Raw genomic sequence first — 24,223 nt, forward strand, 5'->3', positions numbered from 1 at the left:
GTCTGAAATATATCTTTAATGGTTTTGTGATGGCAGATAAATTTTACAATTTTTTTTCTAACTAATGATAATAATAACACAGCACTTTAATAGTTTTAAAGTGCTTTACAGGGCATGTGGGAAAATGGACACTAATGTACTGTTGGTGGAGTTGTGAACTAATCGAACCATTCTGGAGAGCAATTTGGAAGTTTGCCCAGAGGGGCTATAAAACTCTGCTTACCCTTTGATACAGCAATACTACTGCTAGGTCTATATCCCAAAGACATCCAAAAAAAAAAGAAAAAGGAACTGTTTGTGCAAAAATATTTATAGCAGTTTTTTGTTGTGGCTAAGAATTAGAAATCAAAGGGATGCTTATCAATTGGGAAGTGGCTAAATGAGGTGAGGTATGTGATTATGATGGAATATTATTGTGCTCTAAGAAATGACAAGGAGGATAATTTCAGAAAAACCTGGAAAAAACTTAAATGAACTGATGCATGGTGAAGTGACTAGAACCAGGAAAGTGTGGTACACTGTAACAGCAAAATTGTTTGATGAAGATCTATGAATGACTTAGGTGTTTTCAGCAATACAATGATCCATGACAATCCCAAAGGCTAATGATGAGGCATACTATCTGCCTCCAGAGAAAGAACTGATATTGATTGAATACAGACTGAAGCATGCTATTTTTCACTTTCTTTCATTTTTTTCTTTCATTAGAGTCTTTTCATACAAAATGATTAACATGGAAATGTTTTACTGGTATACATTGCACATGTATAACCTGTATCTTATGCATTACCATCTCAGGCAGGGGGGAAGGGAAGGAGGGAGAGAAAGAATTTGGAACTCAAAATCTTAAATAAAAATGTTAAAAATTGGAAAAAATAAAATAAGAGTTAAAAAAAGTGCCAAGCCTCACAGCAGTCCCATGAGGTGGGTGCTATTGGTCCCATTTTAGAGGTGAAGAAACTGAGGTTCAGAGAGGTTAAATATCTTGTGTGTGTACACATAAAACTAGTCCTCAATGTGTTAGGTGCTATTTGAAACCTGATTCTTTGTCTAGTATTCCACTATACCTCTTGCTGTCTTCAGGTAAGAAGGACACATGGGAAAAAAACTGTTTATTAATTAGATTTATTAATTTGTTTTATAGGCTGTCGGTCACCTTATTGCTGCAGTACTGAAGGAAAATAGTTTGTCTGAAAAGATCAGCCAATCTACAAACCAGGTCTGTGTTGAACTTTGTTTTGTATTTTATTTCTTTTGCTGGTCTGTCTAGTTCTGTGTCCCTTGTTTTGTTCTGGGAAGGTAGGGCCATGTATGTTAATGACTATGCTCAAAAATTGATGGGGGCGTGGCAACTAGGCGGCACAGTGAATAGAGCACCTGCCCTGGAGTCTGGAGGACCTGAGTTCAAATCCAGCCTCAGATACTTAACACTTACTAGCTGTGTGACCTTGGGTAAGTCACTCAACTCCAATTGGCTTGTCTTTCCCCCTCCAAAAAAAATTGATAGGAGGTTGTTGCTGATGGAAAATTCATTTGGAGGCTGACCTCAGGAAATACAATCCAACGAGCATTTATTGAGTGCTTGCTGTGTGTAGGGGATACACATCCAATACAAAACAAACTCCTCACAGAACTTCTGTTTGACTTGGAGGGGAGAAGGTGTCAATGGTAAGGAGCAGAACCTGTAAATAAGGAAGCGTATTCAGGATTCTTTAAAGTAGGGAGGGTGGTCAGGAAAGGCTTCCCATAAGAGGCTGTTCATGAGTTGAGCATCAAAGTAAGAAGCTAGGGATATGGAGACAGAGGTGACTGGGGTGTGTGGGTGAGAAAAAGGAAACACTCCATTCCAGGGAGGGGGAAAAGAAAGAAAGAGGCGGAATGGGGAGTTTGAGGAGCTAGGCCATTCCACCTAGAACATAGACGTTTCAAGGGTGATAGAAGGGGCAGTACCTTCCACTTCTGATGGGATCTAGAAGGAGGAGGAAGAATCACAGCACTTTACAGCATATCAAGTACAAGCCTTGGGAAGCCGGAAATACAAGCAGTGTTATCCCTAATTTACAGGAAGCTGGTCTTCAGAAATATTGAATGGCCTGTCTATAATCGCACAGTTGGTAAACGAGGACCCAGATCAGCTATTATTTTCCATGCTATGATAACACTCTGCTCCTTCAGAGCTGAGTGTAAACCTGACTGGCATTGTTTGTGACTAGTCAGGCTAGTTAGGTCAATGGGTTTATGGTACCAACATTATGGGTTTGATTCCTGTGAAGGCGAATGGGTTGCATTTTGTGGGCCTAGACTACACATATAACCCCAGCCTGTCTTTCTGAATTTTGTATCACTAATTTCAAGGGATTCCATTTAATAAACATTTCTTGGATGCCTAACATATGCAGTATGCTATAGAGTAACCAGGATTGTGCTGGTATATGTTTAAAAATTGGTTTTTTTGGGGGATGGGGAGAAGTATGCCTGACAGACTCATAAAGTGTAATCTGAATTCTTAACATTTTCTCCATCACTTTTTTGAGATTAGACCATCAATGCAACCATAAATCAAGTCTGGATTTCTAGTATTTGCCTATTTCTGAGGTGTAAATGCTTACACTGAAAATTTAACAGTAGGCTCTTGAAAGACATTATGAGCTGCCTCCAACATAGTTCTGAACACTGCAGTTCTCAAAGTGTTTTCTACAGACCTTGAGGGTACCCAAGATCTTTACAGGGGTGCAGTTTTCAAGGTCAGAATTTTCATAATAATACTAATATTACAATATTCATAATAATACTAATTATTTAATGCTAATAATAAAACTAAATAATACTATTATCATAATAATATTAAGACATTATATCACTCTTTCCTTTCCCAACTATCTTGCTTTGTAAGGCTGGTTTTTCTTCATATACTTCAATCAGAACAACACATTGCAGTAGGTTGAATTCAGAAGCAGATACTAGCATTCATTTGGCCTCTTTAAACCAAACATGGAAAAAAAAATTGCAAAAATATATAATGCTTTGTTTTTCTTATCACTAACTTATTTATTTTGGGAAATATATATACATATATATAAATGTCATGTTAATGATGTTAACATGTAAGTTTATTGTCATATTTAAATGAATTGATAAATACATATTTAAAAATGTTATCAAATTTAATTTCTTACATGGTAAATATTGAGAGATATAACTTACATAAATGAAATTTCTTTGCAGGAGTTATCAGCAATTTTTAATAGTATGAATTGGTCCTGAGACCAAAAAGTTTGACTACCACTGGTGTAGTGAATAGAGAGAGATAGAGAGTTTGCCTCTAAACTAGAAAGACCTGAGTGCAAATCCTGCCTGGATACATCATTTTGGTTCTGTGACTCTGGGTAGGTCACAACCTCTCAGTGCTTTAGGCAGATCTTTAAGACTATCTCGGTTGCAGAGAAGGTGCCAACTTGCATTAGTAGAAAGTTTACTTATATAGGAGATCCCTGCCACAGGTTTAGTCCATATCCCTTTTCATATGAATCTTTTGTGCTTGGTATTCTAGGAGATCTGAAAAAGAATGGGACTTAGTCTCTATTCTCATGGAACTTAGTAGTTTACAAGGGAAGATAAAATCAAAAAAGAAAAGCTCTCCTACTTTGTGTAATTTATAAGTGCTATGAGAAATGTACAAAGTATCCTAAGTACAGAAGAAAGGAAATTAACTTCTAGCTCTTCCACAGGGAAGGCTTCATTTGACCTGGACCTTAATGGGTAGAGTATGTGAGACAGCTGGAATGGGATCAGGAGTAGGAACAATGCAACAAAGGCGGGAAACCACAGGGTGTGCTGGGCATTCATAGGGAGACAACTGTGAGTAAAAAACGAATAGGAAGAAGTAGTATTGGTGTGGTTGGTGTAGTCAACCTTGCTCACTCTTGAAAAGATGTTTTGCTGTTGATAGATCAGTATTATTACCTTTGGGTAGTCATAGTCAGTGTACATTAAACTCTGGTGTGTCTGTGTAATGTTAATGGGATTTAAGTTCTTCCTCATCCATTATTAGGCCTCACTTGGAGACCATTAAGGGAAGCTTGCTTCTAGGAAGACTTTCACATGTTTTGCTAATTTCTAATTAGGCAGAGTCAGGAGGGTTGTGATGATGCCTTCTGCCTCTGAGAAGTCTGTGTATACTCTGAGTTGGTATTTTGCTTTGGGGGTTGACTTATGAGAAGTATCTTATGATTCCCTGGTCAAGATTAGGAGTGGACATATGTTCAGAGCTCCCTGACTGCTCAGATGTAAAGGCTCTCTCGATCCAGGGATGTATGTAAAGTGTATAGTTGATTCAGGCAGTCAGAGCCTTCTATCTGTTGGTCTTTGTTTTTCTGTTTGTATTTTCTCAATTTTCTTTGTTTGTATTTTCTCTAAAGTTCAGGGTACTGATTTTTCCCTCGAACTAATGAATGTAATTAAAAAAGATTGTTGTCCCCTTGAACAGCTATCTTTCCTGGTAAAGTAGATCTAAAAACCTGTGCTAGCAGCCATCCTGGATATGCCAATGTGGTTGCCGCTGCAATCAGAGGCTGCACTAAGTTACTGCACTGGAGTTACGGAAACAAAGACAGTTCATCCCATAATCAGCTTACATTCTAAAAAGTGGTAGGCAGGATGGCATAGTATGTGCACATGAATTAATGTCTGGTCAGAAATTGCATGTGGGCTTTTCATCAGACATCAAATGTTCTTTGGATTTCAGACTCCTGCTTTGAATCTCTTGTGGGAGAAGTGTTGCAGTGACAATGTCGTGGTTCGAACTGCCTGCTGTGAGGGTCTGGTGGCACTTGTTGTACAGAATCATGCTGAATTCACCTATGTCCTTAATGGGATTCTCAACCTCATTCCTTCAAACAGGTATTCTTTCTCTGTAGCTGATTCATTTTGTTCCATATTGTAATTATTCAAGAAAAAGACACTAGTTCATTTTAAATGTGGACATATACTGAATGTTTCTCTTTCCCTCCCCCTTTCTTTGCTAACAGATATGTAGATCTGATATCTTTTTCAGTAGAACTTGTTTACTTTGCTATTCAGTGTTGGACTTTAATATTGTTTAGAATATTAAAATAATTAAATAGTCACCACATGCATGTAAAGCAGGAATGGCTTTTTAAACATTCCTGTAGACTTCTTGTTAAGTTTTTTTAAAATTCTGTTTCCTGTTTCGTTTTTTTCAGCTTAGAGCTGTACCTCCCCCCGCCCTCCAAAAAGCCGTAGAATCAGTGCTGCTTCAGAATAGGAGGGTAAATTTTGTGGTCTCAGTCTTTAAACATTGCAGCAGAACAGCAGAATTGGACAAGCAGGAGGGGATGGGATAGAAGTGGAATAGGGAAGCTCTTCCAGTTCCTGTGACCTGCTGCTAACATAGCATCTTGGAGGTTGACATCCTGGTTCCTGTAGTTCCCTTGGAACTTGCCTGACCCATCCTGTCCTGGCCCCATTTCCTCTACCTCATTACCCCCAGGATTTCTAACCCACTGTTTGAGGAGTCCTGGTCCCCAGTCAGCCACATTGTGTAGTCTGAGTTTGAAAAAAAGGACTGATATTTGCAAAGCTGTCATTGTCTTAACTTCTGGGAGTGGCTGGGAATGTATACACTTTGCTTCTGAGACCATTCTCTTCAAAGAAACAGTCTGTTATCCAGTAGTGTACTTTCTTTCACCATCCACTTCTATCCTGAATCAACATATAACTACTTCAAATTATTTATAAGTAGTTTCTGTAAACAAAGAATTTGATTTGAGAATTTTTTTGGGGGGGGCAGCTGGGTTTTTTAACTCCTTTTTAAAGGATTTGGAAAAAGTATTCATTAGGAAGGATAGGGGTAGGAACACCTTAAGAAACAATTTATGGAAATTGTTATCACCAATTATATGCCAAATATTTTATAACTCAAAACTGAAACCAAGGTGGAAGCTGTAATTTTATTTGGCTTTTGTAACTTTTTAGAGAATTGTTACCACTTGTTCCCCATACACATATTGGCCATTTGATCCCACATTCTGTGCTTTTCCTTTTTCCTAATGTTAAAGATTCCCAAAGTGAAAAGTCTCCTCTTTTTCTTCTATCAGATTTTTGCCCTTAACTGTACTGGGATCCAGAAACCTCCTGCAGCCTTTGTTATAGTTGCTTAGTAACGGGATTGTGAATAAACACCATACTCTCTTGTGGAACAAGGTTTTCAGTTTTTGATATTGAGGTGTCATGACAGCCTGTAATTTTGGTTGAACTGCCTCCTTTCCTCCCCTCCCCCCCCTTTTCTTTTTAAAAGGTGCTTGGTGGGAGAGTTATGTGCCAGAAAAACTGGATATGCACTTCATATGTTTGCATTTTGAGCTCCCCAACAGGCTACTCTGCAGGAAGGGGCATGCGATTTTGTGCATTCTGCATTTGGGAAAATCAAAGCATCTTGTCTGAGATTCCTCAAGTCTCTGAGGGATTGACTTTGAAGAATTGTGCCCGGGGCATTAAAAATCTCTTTTGTGGGATCCTAGCTAAAGTGATTGGGTTTAGTGTTGCCAAGTTTTGGCAGAAGAAATCACAAAGGTGGAGTTGTTGAAAACGATTGTGTCATGCAGCTCATATCTCTGTGAATTACATGGACCTGGGATTATGGATAATTGAATGAGAAATCAATTTTCTATCCAGTTTTTTGGGGGAGGGAGGCTGGTCATGTAGTTCCAAGATAAAGGCTTTGGCTAAAATACAAGTGCTTTAGAAAACTTGGCCAGCAACCCAGGAGAGCTGGGGGCTTCCTACCTTGCTGGATTATTGTAGTTTTTAGCTTGAGTTCAGTCCTTTATTTTTTTGTACTTTGTAGGATGAGAGGAACCAATGAGGGAGAATTGTTTGGGTCTCCTACCAAGATTGAGGGGAGAACTCTCACCACAGACTGAAAACAATTCAAACTCTGACTTTAGCTGCAATCTGAAGTGATTCAGAAATTAGCTGTGTTCTATCTTACATTTGTGGGTTTTAATTTGCATCGCTGCCCCCACTTAGTTAAATTTTGTTTGAAAGTGACAAAAGACTAATATAGATTTCTTGATCTTGTCTTTTAGCCCAGCTTCTCTTTTCCTTTCATATCTTTTTAGCCAATTTCTAATTGTGGTTTAAAAAAATTCTCTCAGCACAAGCTTCTTTTATCCAAAAGGTCTAATTAGTGTATCTGAACTGTAGCTTATAACAGCTGGAAGGACTAATATTGTTACTTGTCCCATACTTTCAACCAGGTGTATATTTGATGTTTGTGGGCCCAAATCTTTGATTAATAATAGGATTGTCACTTGAGAGCTGGAAGAGACTTTAGAAATCAACTAGTCTAATACCATTTTATAAATAAAGAAATGGAGACTCATAGGAGTGGAGTGACTTGGCCATGGTCACCCTAATGTGACAGAGCTGGGATTTGAGCATAGGTCTTCTGACTACAAATTCATCTGTCTTGACATGTACCATGCTGGAGAATCATAGTTTCTGTATCAAAATAGCTCCACAGATCTGGGTTATGGGGAAGATCAAAGGCATCAAGAACAATGAAAGGAATGGGCCATGTACTCTACCCTATTCTATATAGCATTGCCATGCTTTGATTACTTCCACATTTCTAAAATGTGTCCCTCATGTAATCTTGTGCATAAAGGACAGCAGGAAACTTGGTTTTGAGTCTCAGTTCCTCCACTGCCTGCCCATGTGACTTCAGGAAAGTCACAACCTTTATACCTGTCTCTTCATCTGCCAGATAAGATGTTTGCTCTGCATGACTTGGCATGGTTGTCCATTTCAAGCATGGAAAGACACTTGAACAAGTACATGGTATCATGAGGTGCTATGTTATAAACAGTATAGCAAAGAGGCCAGTTGGGTTTTGTAGAATAGAGTATGTGAAAGGCAGTAGTATATACTTGACCTGGAAAGAAAGACTAGAGTCAGTTTAGGTCTTTAAATGCCAAATAGAAGAATTTATATTTTATTCTGAAGATAATAGGGATCTGCTAAAACTTCTTAAGGGGAGAAGTGACAAGGTCAGATTGCAAGAGATTGAAAAGTGAGTGAGATGTGAGGAAGTGAAGGTAAATGGCATTAATCGTTTGTTTTAGTTTTTTTTCGAGGCGGTAGGAGTTTGGTGTGAAAACGAGGGAATATAAATTGATAGTTTGAGAGGATGGTAGGGTCTAGTGAAGATTTTTTTTTTTTAAGGATGAGCGAGATCTGAATATGTAGTTTTCAGAGAAAGAACCCCAATGGATGAGAAGAGGTTGAAAATGAGAGGGAAAGAATGCTCAAAGGGGAAAGCTCCAGAAGAAGAGAGACAACAAGATCAAGGGAATACTTAGGCTGGAGTTGGCAAGCAAGACCACCTCTGACTGGAGTAAAGCAGGAGAGAAATTGAAGTGATTTGAAGTTTGAAATTGAGGAAAAGAGGGAGTTCTTGTTAGGTGGTCTGTTTTTTTCAGTGAAGTAGGAGTTAAGGTGCCCTGCTGAAAGGAGGAGGATAATGTGGTCTTGAAAAAAGGTTTGCACTAGCTGTTGATTTGCTGGAGTCAGCCAAGCACTGATTGATTTCCTTTATCCATGAAATGGAGGAATTGGTCTAAATCAGGGGTTCTTAACCTTGTTCCTTGGATGGAAAAAAAAAAGCACATCCTTATTTTCACTAACTTCTAACTGAAATTTAGCATTTCCTTTATTTTTATTATTATTTTTTGCTTTTTTGTTGGGGGGAGGGAAGGGTAATTGGGGTTAAGTGACTTGCCTGAGATCACATAGCTAGTAAGTGTTAAGTGTCTGAGACTGGATTTCAACTCGGGTCTTCTTGACTCCAGCGTCACTGTGCCACCTAGCCACCCCAATTTCCTTTAAATAATTATTAAAAAACATTATTTAGAGAAGGGATTTTCCCATAGGTTTCACCAGACTTCCTAAGGGTTCCATGACAAAAAAAGCCTAAAGTGCCCCTGGGCTAAATGCTCTAAGATTTCATACAACTTCAATGTTTTGAATTTCCTGTTGGGTGAATTTTAACTAACTTTACAGAACCCTTGAAGTGGGGAAAGAAACAGGACCATAAAGGGAAAGATAGAAGAGATTTGAGGGGCTATGCAAGCCATGCCCTTTAATATACAAGTGAGGGGAGCTCAAGTGAATTGTGCCCAAGCATAAAAGTTGGAAGCCTGCAAGGCGAGATGTGAATCTGGGTCCTCTGATTCCCCAGGTCACCCCTTGCCATCTCTGAAGATGAACTTTTTATACTTTATTCCTCTCTATGTGTCCAATGATCCTTTGACATTAGCCTCCTTGCTGTTCCTTATGAAAGGATACTCCACCTCTAGACTTGATACACCTTCACTGGTTATCTTCCATACCTGGATTGTTCTCCTTCCTTCTTCATTTCTGCCTCCTGGCTTCCTTTAAGTGTCATTTGAAATTCTACCTTCTACAAGAAACTTTTTCTAATCCTCCTCTATAGTGGCTTTCCTCTGAGGTTACTTCCCACTTACACTCTCTATGGCTTGTTTTTGTACAGTCGTCTTCCCTATTAAAATGTTTGCTCTTTGAAAAGAGGTGGCCTTTTACCTTTCTTTGTAATACCCAGTACTTACCTGCCAAAAGTATAGGTGCTAAATAAATGCTTGTTGATTTGACCAAACTGCTCCATTTACTTTCTTTTTTTTTTTCCAAATGCTTCAACTTGTGATTTACATCATTCATTTCTGCCAGATTTTGAGTTACAAATTTTCTCCCCATTTTTCCCCTACCCACCACCCCAAAATTACAGTCCCACAGGATATCCCCTCCTCCAGTCTGCTCTCTCCCATATTTTCTCCTGTACCCCTTTTGACTTTTCCAGTGGATCTCTATGCCCCAGTGCCTGTATATCTTATTTCCCAATTACATGTAAAATAGTATTAATAATAGTATATATATATATATATATATATTTGAATATTTGATTTTAAAACTTTGAATTCCAGATTCATTCCCTTCCTCCCTTGTCACCCACGCTTACTGGGAAGATAAGCAGTTCAGTATAGGTTGTACACGTGTGGCTAATGCAAAACAATAACATAGTAGATATATTGTAAAAGACTGATTATATTTCCCTCCCTTTTATCCCACCTCCCACTTGTTCTATTCTCTACTTTGATCCCGTCGCTTTTCAAAAGTGGATGCTTCCAACTTCCCTCCCCCCCCAGCCGGCCCTCCCTTCTATCATCCCCAGTCTTATCCCCTTCCTCCCCTACTCTCCTGGAGGGTGAGATACCCTATATAGTGTGTATTTCATTCCCTCCTCAAGCCAAATTCAATGGGAATAAGGTTGACCCATTCCCTTTTGCCTTCCTATTCTTCCCCTCCATTGTAACCATTTTCCCTTGCCTCTTCTATATGAGATAGTTTACCCCATTCTGTCTCTCCCCATCTCCTCTCATTATATTCCTCTCTCACCTCTTAATTTCAAGTATCATCCCTTCCTGTTAAATTGGTCCTGTGCCCTCTATCTATGTATACCTATAAACATACATACATACATGCACATATGTATTCATATGCCCATATACCCTCATATATAGACATATATATATATATTTCTATTCCCTTCAACTACTAAGAAAAGTTTCATAAGTTACAATTATTGTTTTTCCATGTAGGAATGTTAATAGTTCAACTTTGATAAGTTCCTTATGATTTCTTTTCCCTGTTTACCTTCTCATGCTTCTCTTGCTTCTTGTATCTGAATGTCAAATTTTCTATTCAACTGGTTTTTTCAGCAAGAATGCTTGAAAGTCCTCTATTCCACTGAATGACCATATTTTCCCCTGAAACATGATATTCAGTTTTGCTGGGTAGGTGACTCTTGGTTTTAATCCCAGCTTCTTTGACCTTTGGAATATCATGTTCCAAGCCCTTCGATCCCTCAGTGTAGAAGCTGCCAGATCCTGGGTTATCCTGATTGTGTTTCCACAGTATTCAAATTGTTTCTTCCTGGCTGCTTGAAATATTCTCTCCTTAATCTGGGAATTCTGGAACCTGGCTATAATATTCCTAGGAGTTTTCTTTTTGGGATCTTTTTCAGGAGGTGATCGGTGGATTCTTTCAACCTCTATTTTGCCCTCTGGCTCTAAAACATTGGGGCAGTTTTCTTTGAGAACTTCCTGGAGGATGATTTCTAGGTTCTTACTTTGGTCATGGCTTTCAGGCAGTCCAATAATTTTTAAATTATCTCTCCTGGATCTATTTTCCAGGTCAGTGGTTTTTTCCCATGAGATATTTCACATTGCCTTCTATTCTTTCATTTGTTTGGATCTGTTTAACAGCATCTTGATTTCTCATAAAGTCATTAGCTTCCATTTGCTCCAATCTAATTCTGAAGCCATGATTCTCCTCATTGAGCTTTTGAGATTCTTTTTTCATCTGGCAAATTTGGCTTTTTAAGGCATTCTTCTCCTCATTGCCTTTTTCAGCCTCTTTTGCCATTTGAGTTAATCTGTTTTTTAAGGTGTTATTTTCCTCAGTCAGGCTGTTGACTCTCATTTCGTAATTTTCTTGCATCGTTCTCATTTCTTTTCCCAATTTTTCCTCCACTTCTCTTATCTGCTTCTTAAGGTCCTCTATGGCCTGTAACCAGATGGTATTTTCCTTTGAAGCTTTTGGTGCAGGAGTTCTGACTTCACTGTCTTCCTCCTGTTCCATGCTTTGCTCCTTTTTGTCCCCAAAATAGGAGTGTAATGTTGGAATCTTCTGTCTGCTTTGTTTCCTTTGCCTGTTCATGTTGCCCCTCTGTCACTTGACCCCTGGGCTTTTTGCCACAGTAGGCCTCTGCCACCAGACAGGGGAGCTTTTGTCCCAAATGCTGGGGTTTTCTCAGCTGCCGGAGGTATTAGATGGGTGCCCTCTCTGAGGTCTCCACACGCTCTGGCAAGCTGGACATACACCCCAGGACCTCCACCCAAGACTACAATCCAAATCCAAGAAGGTTAAAGCAAGAGTGATTATCCCTCAGACTGGTGCTTGGTCCCCCTATACTCTGCAGGCCAGGAGCTGAAGCTGCCACGTGGCGCTGGCTGGTGTGCTGGCGTCTCAGCTGCTTCTTGCCCTGTGGGCAAAAGCCATGCACTCCTACTTACTGTGTCCCAAAGTCCAGACTGCACTGACCTCTCACTTTGTCTTTCGAATCTGTGTTGATAAATCCGGAAATGGCCACAGCTGCTGCTGATCCTTCTGGCTGGCGGCTGGTCAGGCCCGCCCTTGGGGTAAATCCTTGGCATGGGGCTGGGCTCGGCTCTCAGTGCACTGCACTGGCCAATTCCTGCCGGCCTGCTGGGCTGTCCTCAGTGGGAGGTTAGCTTTTCTGTGTCATTTTGTGGGTTCTGCAGCTCCAAAGTTTATTCAGAGTCTCCTTTTTACATGAATTGTGGAAGGTGGAAGCCGGAGCAGCGGGGAGGTCCTGCTTCTACTCTGCCATCTTGACTCCATGCCTGCTTTACTACTTTCAGTCAGGTATAGGCATCTAGTAAAGCTGCATAGAGGTGTTTTTGGCCTGCTTGTTGTCTGTGTAACTATGCTGTTTAACACCTTATTAGGAAGTTTGCTACCAAATGGTCTTTGATCTTGAATTAACTTGTGTTTGACTTACCTTGGCATATGAAATCCCATCCCATTCCCATACCTCATTATACACTTTAGCATTTTCCTAGTCCTTATAGGCAGTAGATGTACCAATATAAAATTTTTTTCTGATGTAACTTTTTAAACTTAATTTTTTAAAATTTTATTTTTAATTTTTCAAATAAAACAAGCACTTTTCACAAAGTGATGATGTATTCATATATGATGCTTTGATTTTGAGTGCCTGTAGTTTACTGCAGAATATTTTTAAAATGGTGTCTGGTAGAGCTTCCCCTTGATGGGACAGCTCAGCCTCATGATGGACACATGACTTTGGAAGAACTTCCTTGTGTCTGAAGATCAGGGCTTGTATTTTATTTCTCCTTCCTGCTTATTTCATCATGTTAGAGGTTGTTCCCTGGGATCTTTATCTTCAAGAGCTTGATAGAGGGAGAAATACAAGCATATGTCTTGAAATTTCTTTTGGTGCTTGGTGGATTTTCATGCATAACAAATAGAAGAGGAGGGAAACAGAGAAAAGTACCTCTTTCAGATGGGTACCCTTATTACTGCTGTGGTCAGAGTCAGAAGAATAGGATAATTCTCCCAAGATTTTATTCTCTTGGGAGTTAATTTTCAAGTGTCGAAATTGTTTGTATGTTGCCTAGTCATCTCTGCAGTTAAATTTCTGTTTACTGAGTGTTTACCTTTTTTGCCTCTTCAATTCAGGAAATTGAAATTGATTTTAATATTATATATATTGGATTAAGGTAAAAAAACAAGTTGGAGAGTTGTTTTATTATTTGATAAATGCATCAAGTTATGTACTTGTAACCTTGTTTTCCTTGCTATTTATCATTGCTCCAAAAGAGGGGAAAACTATATCTAGGAATATAAAATCATAAATTTAACATTCAAAGGGACTTTGGAGGTCATCTAGTCTGTCTCCTCATTTTACAAAAGAGGAAACTGAAGCCTAGAGAAGCTAAATAACTTTCCTAAGGTCATATAGGTAGAAAATGACAGTTTGGATACAAGCCTAGGTCCTCTGGCTCAAAATCCAGTACACCATGCTCCCGTCTCTCCCAGCCCCCACCCCCTGAAAGATAACAAAGTCTGACTGCTCTATGGTTGTTGGTGTTGGTACCATACTTATCAATTGACTGAACCTTAAATGTTTCCTGTTTGCTAAGCACTGTCCTTGGTACTTTGGATAGGATAGGATAGGATTACAGAACTAGAAGGGAACCCAGGGGCCATCTTGCCTTATGCCCTCATTTTACAAACAAGGAAACTTAGGCTCCGACAAGTTAAATAATTTGAAGTGGGATCTGAACCCAGGTCTTTGCATTCTAGAACCAGCAGACTTTCTCCTATACCTCAGGGTGATTACATTTTATTTTCAGTGAATAAACAGTAAAATGTGGAAAGTGGAAATGCTTGTTTTATTCCATAAATTAAAAAGAAAAGAAAGTGAACTGTGTGAGGAAATGTCTGGGTGGCCCAGCAGAGAGAGCACTGGGTTTGGAATCTCAGGGACCTCACATGCCTCATAGTTGGATGACCATGGGCCAGTTGTTCAACCTTTCAGACTCAATTTCATGATTTGTAAAACGACTGTAATACTAATACCTACCTAATAGAGTAGTTGTGAGGATACGAAACATATATGTGTTTTCCAGTTCCCCATCAATAACCAGAATACCCCGTCAATATCAATTTATTGAGTATCTACTTGTAATAATTTTACTTCAGAATCTGTGCTTTCATTAGAGGCTGTAATCCCTCCATAGCTTAGAAAATTGACTTTGTGAGGTTAGAAGAAAGGAAAATGAAGCGTTATTAGCAATCCCATTATTTGGTAGTGTTGTCTGATTTCTTTGGGGACCACACCCTACCAAGGGGTTGTTTGAATACCTTTTTGAACAATCTGATATGTCCAAATGTCCATAAAAAAATTCCCCACTCTGTGGCCTACCTAATGATAAGGCTCAGAATTTAACTAGGCTGGTCCTGATGTGGCAGGTGTTTAAACTATCATCATGTCTTTCCTGGAAGCTTTTCCAAATTGGTATAACCAGCCACAATTTGTGTCCATTTGTATGGCTTTTAGGACTGTCAGGTCACCTTTGTACCATGGCAGTATATTGGGTTAGGACTTTAGTGGAGGGTTATAATACTAGTAATAGTAACAATGGTATAGATTTCCATTATATTGATTATATTATAAGCCATTATTTTATTGATACCTTAGTATATGCAAGCTAGTATTCAAAAACTGTCATCATAAGGCTAGAGCTGACTTTTTGGTGTCAATTTATCATCTGTCTTGAAGGCGAGTGGTAACTGGATGGCTAGATTCCATTGAAGTATACTGATTGTAGTTATACTGTTTTCTCTCCTCCAGGGAATGATACTTCATAGCCTGCTGGTCATAACCTATTGAGGGTCATACTTTGAGGATGGTTTTCCCTCCTGTTCATCAATTTAAATTGAACATACCAGTATAATTCCCTGTCACAACCCTGAAAATACCTAAATTCCCAGTTCCCTCGACTTACTAGTTTTCTTGTCTGTGGGATAAATTAGTGCTTCTGTATTGGGTTCTCTGTGATATGGGATAGGGATTCTGTGATAAATTTTCCATGAATATGTTTCTTCTTTTGCTGTCATTTCTCCATCTTACCATTTGTTCTCCTCTGGTTATGTGGACCAGAATTTATGGGTTCTGTCAATACATAACCACATTAAGACATCAAGTACTGTGCCTTGTCATATGGCAAAAACTCAGTAAATGTGAATTGAATTGCTTTGGATTTGAATGGCCGCTCTGATGTCATGCTGTATGTATGCCCATCATTTACTAGGTATTCATATTGTTTTACAGAAATACACATGGCTTGGTAAAAGCTGTTGTGATGTTATTACAAATGCAAGCACTCAAAGAAGGAAAGGATGGAGAGAAAGCTCTTAAGGATTTGTATGGCATCAGGTAAGTTTTTTTCCTCCTTTTTTTTTTTTTTAAAAGCAATCGGGATTAAGTAACTTGCTCAAGGTTACATGGCCAGTTATTTCTGGGTGTGGTGCTAAGTATCTGAGCCCGGATTTGATCCCCAGGTCATCCCAACACTGGAGCCGGTGCTCTTACTTGCTGTGCTACCTGGCCGCCCCCTTTTCCTCCTTTTTTAAAAACTTCTTTATAACATCTAAAATTTGGTTCATTGGATCAGGTAGTCAGTCATTTTGTAGATAAGGAAACCGAAGGCCTAAGGAGGTAGAATAATTTGCTCACGGTCACACAGATAGTAAGCATCAGGTGAGATAGGAACACAGGTTCTCTAACTCTCAAGCCAGTGCTATTTTCTTTTGTACCAGTCAGGCAGTTAACAAGCATCCATTAACCCACTACTGTGTACCAGGCACTATACTATAAGCACTGGGGATAAAGAAAACCAGCCAAAGGCAGTCCCTGCTCCCAAGATGGGGGTGACGACATGCAAATATATGTACAGAAAGGCTTTATACAGAGGAACTTGGAGATAATCAACAAACTGAAGTTATTAGCATTGGGGGGGGGGGATGAGGAAAGGCTTTTTATAGGTGAGATTTTAGCTGGGACTTAAAGCAAACTAGGGAAACCTCACTGAAAAAACTTACAAAATCTGTTATCAAAGTTTTGGGGCAACTACGTAGTCAGTGGATAGAGTGCTGGGCCTGGAGTCAGGAAGAACTGAGTTCAAATCCAGTCTCAGACTCTTACTAACTTTATGACCCTGGGCAAGTCACTTAACCCTTTTTGCCTCAGTTTCCTCATCTGTAAAATGAGCTGGAGAAGGAAATGGCAAACCACCCCAGTATCTTTGCTAAGAATATCCAAAATGGGGTCATGAAGAGTCAGACACAAGTAAAAAATGACTGAACAACATCAAATTTTAAGTTCACATTTTTTTTCTTAATGATCAATAAACCACAAAAGGGAAGTGAAACATTTTATCAGTATACCTATTGTTAGGTAGTTTGGCTTACTTGTTTCTGGAAAATGCACATTAGCAAGAACTTCATTTGGATGTTTCAGGACTATGTTTAGTAGCCCAGAATGATAGCTCTGTGTCTGAGGTTAGAGAGTCTCTTCTTTTTTGGTAGGTTTAAGAGACTTTTGGCTTATAAAGGGAAGAACCGGTTGTTGAGGTTGTTTTATGCGTGTGTTCTATGGAAACAGGAACTGGTAGTCTAAATCAGAGGTGTCAGACATGTGACCCACAACATTCCTAAGATATAATATATGTATATTATATATATGTATATCATATATAATGCATATATAATCTATGCATTATAAGGTATAATTGGGAAGTATTTAACAAAATAAAAATACAATAAAACATAGTGTTAATGTGTGATTTTTTTTTTTAAGTCAGTTTGCAACATGCAGAGATTTGCACTTATGGCTTATTGGTCCCTGTTAATATTTGAGTTTTACACTAGAGGCCCAAATCAGGGTAGTATTGACTGTCTTTCTTTTTTTTTCTCCAAATATAATTTCCTTTATTTTTTTGTTAGTTTTCAACATTCACTTTTTACAAGATTTTGAATTCCAAATTTTTTTCTCCCTCCCTATCCTCCCCCATCCCCAAGACAGCATGCAATCTGATATAGGCTATACGTATACAATCATATTAAACATATTTACATGTTAGTTGTGATATGAAAGAAGAATCAGAACAAAAGGGAAAAACCATGGGAAAGAAAACAAGAAGAGAAAATAGTATGCTTTGATATGCATTCAGAATCCATAATTCTTTCTCTGAATGTGAATAGCATTTTCCATTATGAGTCTTTTGGAATTGTCTTAGACCATTGCATTGCTGAGAAAAGCTAAGTCTATCAAAGTTGGTTGTTGTACAGTGTTGCTGTTACTGTGTACAATGTTCTCCTGTTACTGCTCACTTCATTCAACATCAGTTCATGTAAGTCTTTCCAGGTTTTTCTGAAATCTGTCTGCTCATCATTTCTTTTAGAACAATAGTATTTTATTACATTCATATACCACAACTTGTTCAGTCATTCCTCATTCAATAGGTATCCTCTCAATTTCTAATTCTTTATCACAACAAAAAGAGCTACTATAAATATTTTGTACATTGTAGATCTTTTCCCTTTTTTATGATCTTTTTGGGATACAGACCTAGAAATAGTATTGCTAGATCAAAGGCATTCACAATTTTATAGCCTTTGTGTATAGTTCCAAATTGCTCTCCAGAATGGTTGGATCAGTTCACAACTTCACCATAGCATTGACTGTCTTACAACATGTTGTTATCCCAAAATACCTCCAAAAGTAAAAAGAGAGATCAAGGCTTGAAACAGGAGGAATTTATATTTGTTTGAGCTTCCTGACTGTGAGATTATTTAAGATTTTGTTGTGCCCAGGTTGACAAAACTTAAGAATACTGATTTTTCTTAAGTTTCATAGGCTTTGGATTTAGATAGGAAGTTTTAGTCCCTCCTCATTTCATTTCATTTTTTTTTTTTGAGCTTGGGTTCTTCCTGTCACATAGGTTGGAAGTACAGAGACCACTCACAGGCCCTACCCTACTGCTGATGGGGAAAACACAGAAGCTTTGACCCATTATGTTTCTAATTCGTCCAGTTTCTCCCTCCTTGGCAGCCTGTTTCATATCCCTCTCATCTCCATTCTCCCTTTGCAGCTCATGATATTGGTGTGAGACTTAGTATGAACACAGGATTGGCTTTAGCTCAGAACTTCTCAATTTAAACCATCCACCACACTCAGCCTTCCCAAGCAACAAGGATTACAGGTGTGTGCCACACAGCATATAGGAAATATTCTAATTTTAAAGATAAAGAAACTGAGGCCCAGAGAGGCTAAGTGTGACAGAGGTTGTGGCAAAGCCAGTAATCAGATTGGGGGTTTTAGACTCTGGGTTCACTGCTCCCCCCACTTTCTCCCTTCCCCACCATGATTTTTCATGCTATATAGTCCATAGAGTGTAGGAGATAATGTGATAGGAGAGCAGGCTGATCTAAAAGGGAAAAATGTATTAAAAAGCATCCTGATGTCCTGGGAAATTTTTTTCTGCTTATAAAACTGAACTTCATTATAAACTGAGAGGTTCCTGAAAGTCATTGCTGAGAAGTGAGTCCCTATTTAGTGACCAGTGGGATTCTGGAGATGCCTTGTAACCAGTGTGTGTTGCCATAGGAACTTTGCCCAGTGGAGCATCCAGAATGTGCCATCCTTCAAAGAAGGGAGAGAGTAAGAGAATGAGAACATGATATGATAAAAAGGTCTTTGCTTCATGTTTGCAAAAGACAGCCAGCTTGGGCTGAAGTGATACAACAGAGGGAGTAAATTCAGTGCTTTTGAGCTTCTGCTGAGGATTCAGTCACCTTAGTTTTCAGTATATCTTATGTTTCCATCAGTATATTCCCCACAACTGATAGTGATGAAGTATAAGCATGAGGGTTTCTCTTAAATAGAATCATTAAAGATGCTTTCCTTTTGTAATAAGGAAACACTCTCTTCATATATTATTGCCTAGCTCTCCTTTTAATTAGAGGGTTGTATATGATTTCCACTTTCAGAAGCATAGTCACTTTCCAAATTGCGGTGTAGATTTTTGGAGTGAGAAGTAAAATTGAAAATCATTAATTTGAAAAAGTTTGGAAAACACACAAAGTTTAGTTTCTAATAATGATAAATATAGCTCTTTTGTGTTTGTTGGTTCATGGATTGGTTTGATTAAATGACATAGTAGTTTTACTTTAGGTTATCAAGGGTTTACATTCTAAATCATCTTGGCTTTTATAAAAACCTTAAGGGGGGGTAAATGAGTAGATTTTAGTATCTCTTGACTTATGAATTTTTATAAATCTTCCTTCCAAGCATCATCCAAGTTAGTTAATAGACCAAGACCAGCATTGAGAATAAATTTTATTTTATTCATGGTTCTTTCTATTGAAGTTGTTTGGGTCAGGGCAAATGGGCATTTTAACTAACCAAAAAATAACTTAAGGGCATTTTTTATGATTGGATCTTTGTTTATTTGAGAAAAAGTTATATAGACTCTATTCTTATTTTTAAAACATTGTTACCTTCCAGTATCCACTTCCTCCCCTCTACACTCGTTAAAGCTCTAATAACATTGGCTATTCCCGAATTGTTATTTTTGTTTAGTAATTTAAGCCATGTCCAACTCTTCTGGACCCCATTTGAGGTTTTTTTGGCAAAGATATTAGAGTGGTTTTCCATTTCCTTCTCCAACCTGTTTTACAGATAAGTAAACTGATATCAACAGGGTTAATAAGTGACTTGCCCAGGGTCACACAGCTAGTAAGTGTCTGAGACCAGATTTGAACTCGAGGAGTCTTCCCTGACTCCAGGGCCAGCATTCTATCTGCAGTGGCACTTGGCTGAACCTATGTTCTAATCCATACTTTTAGTCTACTACCACTTTGCTGAAGATTGGGGTTCATGCTTTACCATCAGTTTTCTGAAATCTCTCTTGATGAGTGCACTGAGCAGAATTATAAAGACTTTCAGTGTTGGTTTACTTTATATTATTATGGTCATTGTGTAAACTGTGTTTACTTACTTTATTTTATATTCTTTCAAAATTTCCCAAGTTTCCTGGAATCTTCCTATTTGTTCCTTCTTATGGTGCAACAGTATACTTTTGTATTCATATACCACAGTTTTTTCAGTCCTTACCTATCTGTGGATTCCCCCTTTTGCTTTATTCCTTTGGTACTATCCTTGGGACATATGCCTAAGTAGTGCTATTTCTGGGTCAAAGGTTATGTATAATTTGGTGACTTTTCTATTATAATTTCAAATTGTTTTTCAGGCCAAGTTAGGTCAAGTCAACATGCATTTATTAAGTGCCTCAGTGTCATAGCACAATGCTAAGTACTGGGGATACAAAGAAAGACCAGAAAATCAGTTTCCTCTCTCAAGATGCTCACAGTCATTGGGAGAAACCATCATGCAAACAAGTATTTACAAATAAGATATACACAAGATAAATTGGAGATGATCACAGAGAGAAGGCATTAGTACTAGAAGGATGGTGAAAAGCTTCTTTGTAGGAGGTGTGATATTAGTTGGGTTTTGAAGGAAACCAGGAGACCAAGATGAAAAAGGAGAGAGTTCTAGTTACAAGGGATAGATTGCCATTGGAAATACATGGAATGGGGAGTAGAAGCACAACCTCCCCGTGGCTCCGGCTTCCACCTTCCCCAATCCATGAAAAAAGGGGACTCTAAACAAACTTTGTTGCTGCAGAACCCACAAAATGACACAGAGAAGGTAACCTCCCACTGAGGACATCCCAGCAGGCTGGCAGGAATCCAGCACAGCGCTCTGGGAGCCGAGCCCAGCCCCACGCTTTAGCCCGAAGGTGGGCCTGACCAGCCGCCAGCCACAGCAGCAGCTGTGGCCATTTGCAGCTTTATCAACACATATATGTGAAGGACAAAGTGAGAGCCCTATGTCTTCATCTTGAAGGAAAAAAATAGATTGCCTCCTCTCCAACACCACCACTCTCCAGGTCCCTCACTTAATCATGGATTGTAAGAAGAAACCCAGGTGAGGAAACTGAAGCAGAGATTAAGTGACTTTCCCAGGATCAAACTGCTAGCATACCTTGGAGATATAGCAAGTTCTCTTCCAGACCACTGCAATAAAGCCTCTGCAAAGGATTCATGGATGGGTGAAATATAGAGATTTTGGGTCACAACTTGTGGCCTATAGTATCTTGCATTTTGAATATACTGGAATTTGTTCCAAACAGGCCTGACACTTCTGTAAGAATTGAGCTAGTTCTAAGGATCTACAAGTTTTTGGTGCTTCCAAGATGGTGTGATCCAGGGGAAGGCATGGTTGTTCATCTCCTAGTGTGTGCTCCAATCTTTACCCAGGAAGGCCCCACTTCTCTACACTCCTCTCTGCCTCTGAGCTGTGACCAAGGCTCTTGCTCTCTTGTGACCAACCACAAGCACTCCTCTCTGGAACTGCAACCCAGAACTACTTATGGCAACAAACTTAGCAAATAGTTCCCACTCCTGTACCCAGTGTCAGCTCAGGGTGCCCTATAATCCTTTCTGACCAGTTGTGCAAGCCCCTTACCATCTCTGGTCTAACAGCTTTGATCAAAGCCACCTCCAAGACCCATCACTGGTGTTTCCTGCACGTGTTCTCCATGCCAGCCCCCACCTCAGTGTTACAGATCTCTCCTGCCAACTTCCTAAGTTGTCTTGAGCTTGAAAAATGTCTCACCCTTACTTTTTATTGTCTCTGCCATTCCAGAACTTGATTTGACGTATTATTTTAAAGTTTTTTGGAGGAGAATATTCAGAGTTCCACTGGATTGCTGTCTCTTCTCCACTATCTTTGAGTTTGCTCCATACTCAACAACCTGTACTATTAACTTAATCAGGGGGTGGCTAGGTGGCGCAGTGAATAAGAGCGCCGGCCCTGGAGTCAGGAGGACCCGGGATTGGTTCTGGCCTCAGAGACTTAACACACACACACACACACAAAACTGGTCATATAACCTTGGGCAAGTTACTTAACCCCAATTGCTTTAAAAAAAGTATTAATCAGAAAAAATGAAAAGTTGCTCTACAATAGTACAATAAACAAGGCTAAGTGCAATTAAAAAAAAATACATGGAGGGGCAGGTAGGTGGTGCAGTGAATAGAGCACGGGCCCTGGAGTCAGGAGGACCTGAGTTCAAATCTGGCGTCAGATGCTTGACACACTTACTAGCTGTGTGACTTTGGGCAAGTCAACCCCAATTGCCTTCCAAAAAGCAAAAAAAAAAAAAAAAAGAAAAATGCATGGACTAAGGAAATGGAATGTTATATTTAGGGAACATCAAAGAGGCTGATGCCTCACATAGTATGTAGATGGGGAAAAGTTACAAGAAGACAGAAAAAGTAAGAAGAGGTCTGGTTGTGAAGGGCTCTTAAAGGCCATGCAACAGATTTTATGTTTTATGGTAGAGGGAATAGGGAGCCACTGAACTATGTATAACATGGTTATGCCTGTCCTTTAGGAAGATCTCTTTGGCAGCTGAAATGAAGGAAAGAAAGAAACAAGCATTATTAAATAGAGGATGACTGAAGTGGGGAAAGATTGGAAGCAAGGAGACCAACCAGAAGGCTGTTGCAGTAGTCCAAGAAGGAGGTGATGAAGGCCTGAACCACTTTATGGTAATGTCAGGAGAGGCAGCTAGGTGGCACAGTGGGTAGAGTGCTGAGCCTGGAGTCAGGAAGGCTCATCTTTCTGAGTTCAAATCTGGCTTTAGATACTTACTAGCTGTGTGACCCTGGGCAAGTCACTTAAACCCATTGGCATCAGTTCCTCATCTGTAAAACAGTCTGGAGAAGGAAATGTCAAATCATTCCAGTTTCTTTGCCAAGAAAACCCCAAATGGAATTTCAAAGAGTTGGACATGACTGAAAACTACTGAACAACAACGACGAAGTCAGGAGAAGACAAGCTTTGTAGAAGAGGTCTTACAAAGAAAGAATTGACAGAACTTGGCAACTGATTGGATGGAGGGAATGAGAGAACGAGGTGGGAAGGATGACAATTAGGTTATAAACCTGAGTCACTGGGGTATTGGTGGTGCCCTCTACAGTAATAGGAAACTTAGGAAGAAAAGAGGGTTTGGAGTAAAAAATAATGAGTTTAAAATTAGTTTATGGGACATCCACTTTGACATGTCCTGTAGGTAGTTGTAGATGTGAGAATGGAAATCAGAGCTTGATAAACATGTTTGAGTATTATCATTGTCAAGATAATTATTAAATCTAGAGGAATTGATAAGATAATAAAGCAAAATAGTATAGAGGGGGAAGGGAAAAGGGCCCATTACAGACTCTTGGATGATATCTGTGGCTAGTGGGTGCAGATTTAGGTGTGGTCATACAGGTAAGAGGAGAACCAGGGGAGAATAATGTTGCAAAAACCTAGAAGGAAGAGAATATCTAGGATAGGAAGCTGATCAACAGTGTCTGAAGCTGCAGAAAGATTAAGAAGGATGACAATTGAGAAAAACCATTGGATTTTGCAATTAAGATATCATTAGTGACTTTGGAGATAGCAATTTCAATTCAATGATGAGATTGGAGACCAGAATGTAGGGAGGTAAGAGAGTAAGAGCATTCGAAGTTGAGGCAATGATTGTAGGGGGCCTTTTCAAGGAGTTTAGCCATGAAAGGGAGGAGAGAGACCAGTACCTAGTAGGATGACTGGATCAAGTGATGGTATTTTGTGAATGGAGGAGATAGTGTAGTATTTGCTGACGGTATGGAAGGATCCAGTAGATGGAAAGAGATTGAAGATAAGTGAGGGAAGTGAGAGACAGTCTGGTGAAGAAGATGGGAATGGATAGAATAGGATCGCTTTTGCATATAGAATACCACCTCATGTGAGATGGGTGAAGTAAACGATTTTGGAAAGCATCTGAGTTATGTGAGATGGGAGGGGAGGAGTTCAGAGCTTTGCCATTGCCCCTCTAACACTTAGCAAGTGCTTAATAAA

At 39.2% G+C, this 24,223-nt stretch overlaps 1 protein-coding gene across 7 annotated transcripts in view; it reads left to right on the top strand.

Annotated features, from left to right (window-relative positions):
* The window catches only part of FOCAD (focadhesin), a 504,358-nt gene that overhangs the window by 151,191 nt on the left and 328,944 nt on the right, over window positions 1–24,223 (top strand). For all 7 annotated transcript variants that reach the window (XM_069088078.1, XM_069088080.1, XM_069088077.1 and 4 more), the window contains 3 exons: window positions 1,145–1,219; window positions 4,745–4,899; window positions 15,539–15,643. In XM_069088078.1, coding sequence (XP_068944179.1) covers window positions 1,145–1,219; window positions 4,745–4,899; window positions 15,539–15,643 — 335 coding nt within the window. The remainder of the gene's footprint in view (window positions 1–1,144; window positions 1,220–4,744; window positions 4,900–15,538; window positions 15,644–24,223) is intronic.

This window comes from Petaurus breviceps, unplaced genomic scaffold, assembly GCF_028583685.1.
Source record: "Petaurus breviceps papuanus isolate PSGF00001 unplaced genomic scaffold, PetGlider_PUasm1.0 184, whole genome shotgun sequence".
In the NCBI taxonomy this organism is placed as follows: Eukaryota; Metazoa; Chordata; class Mammalia; order Diprotodontia; family Petauridae; genus Petaurus; species Petaurus breviceps.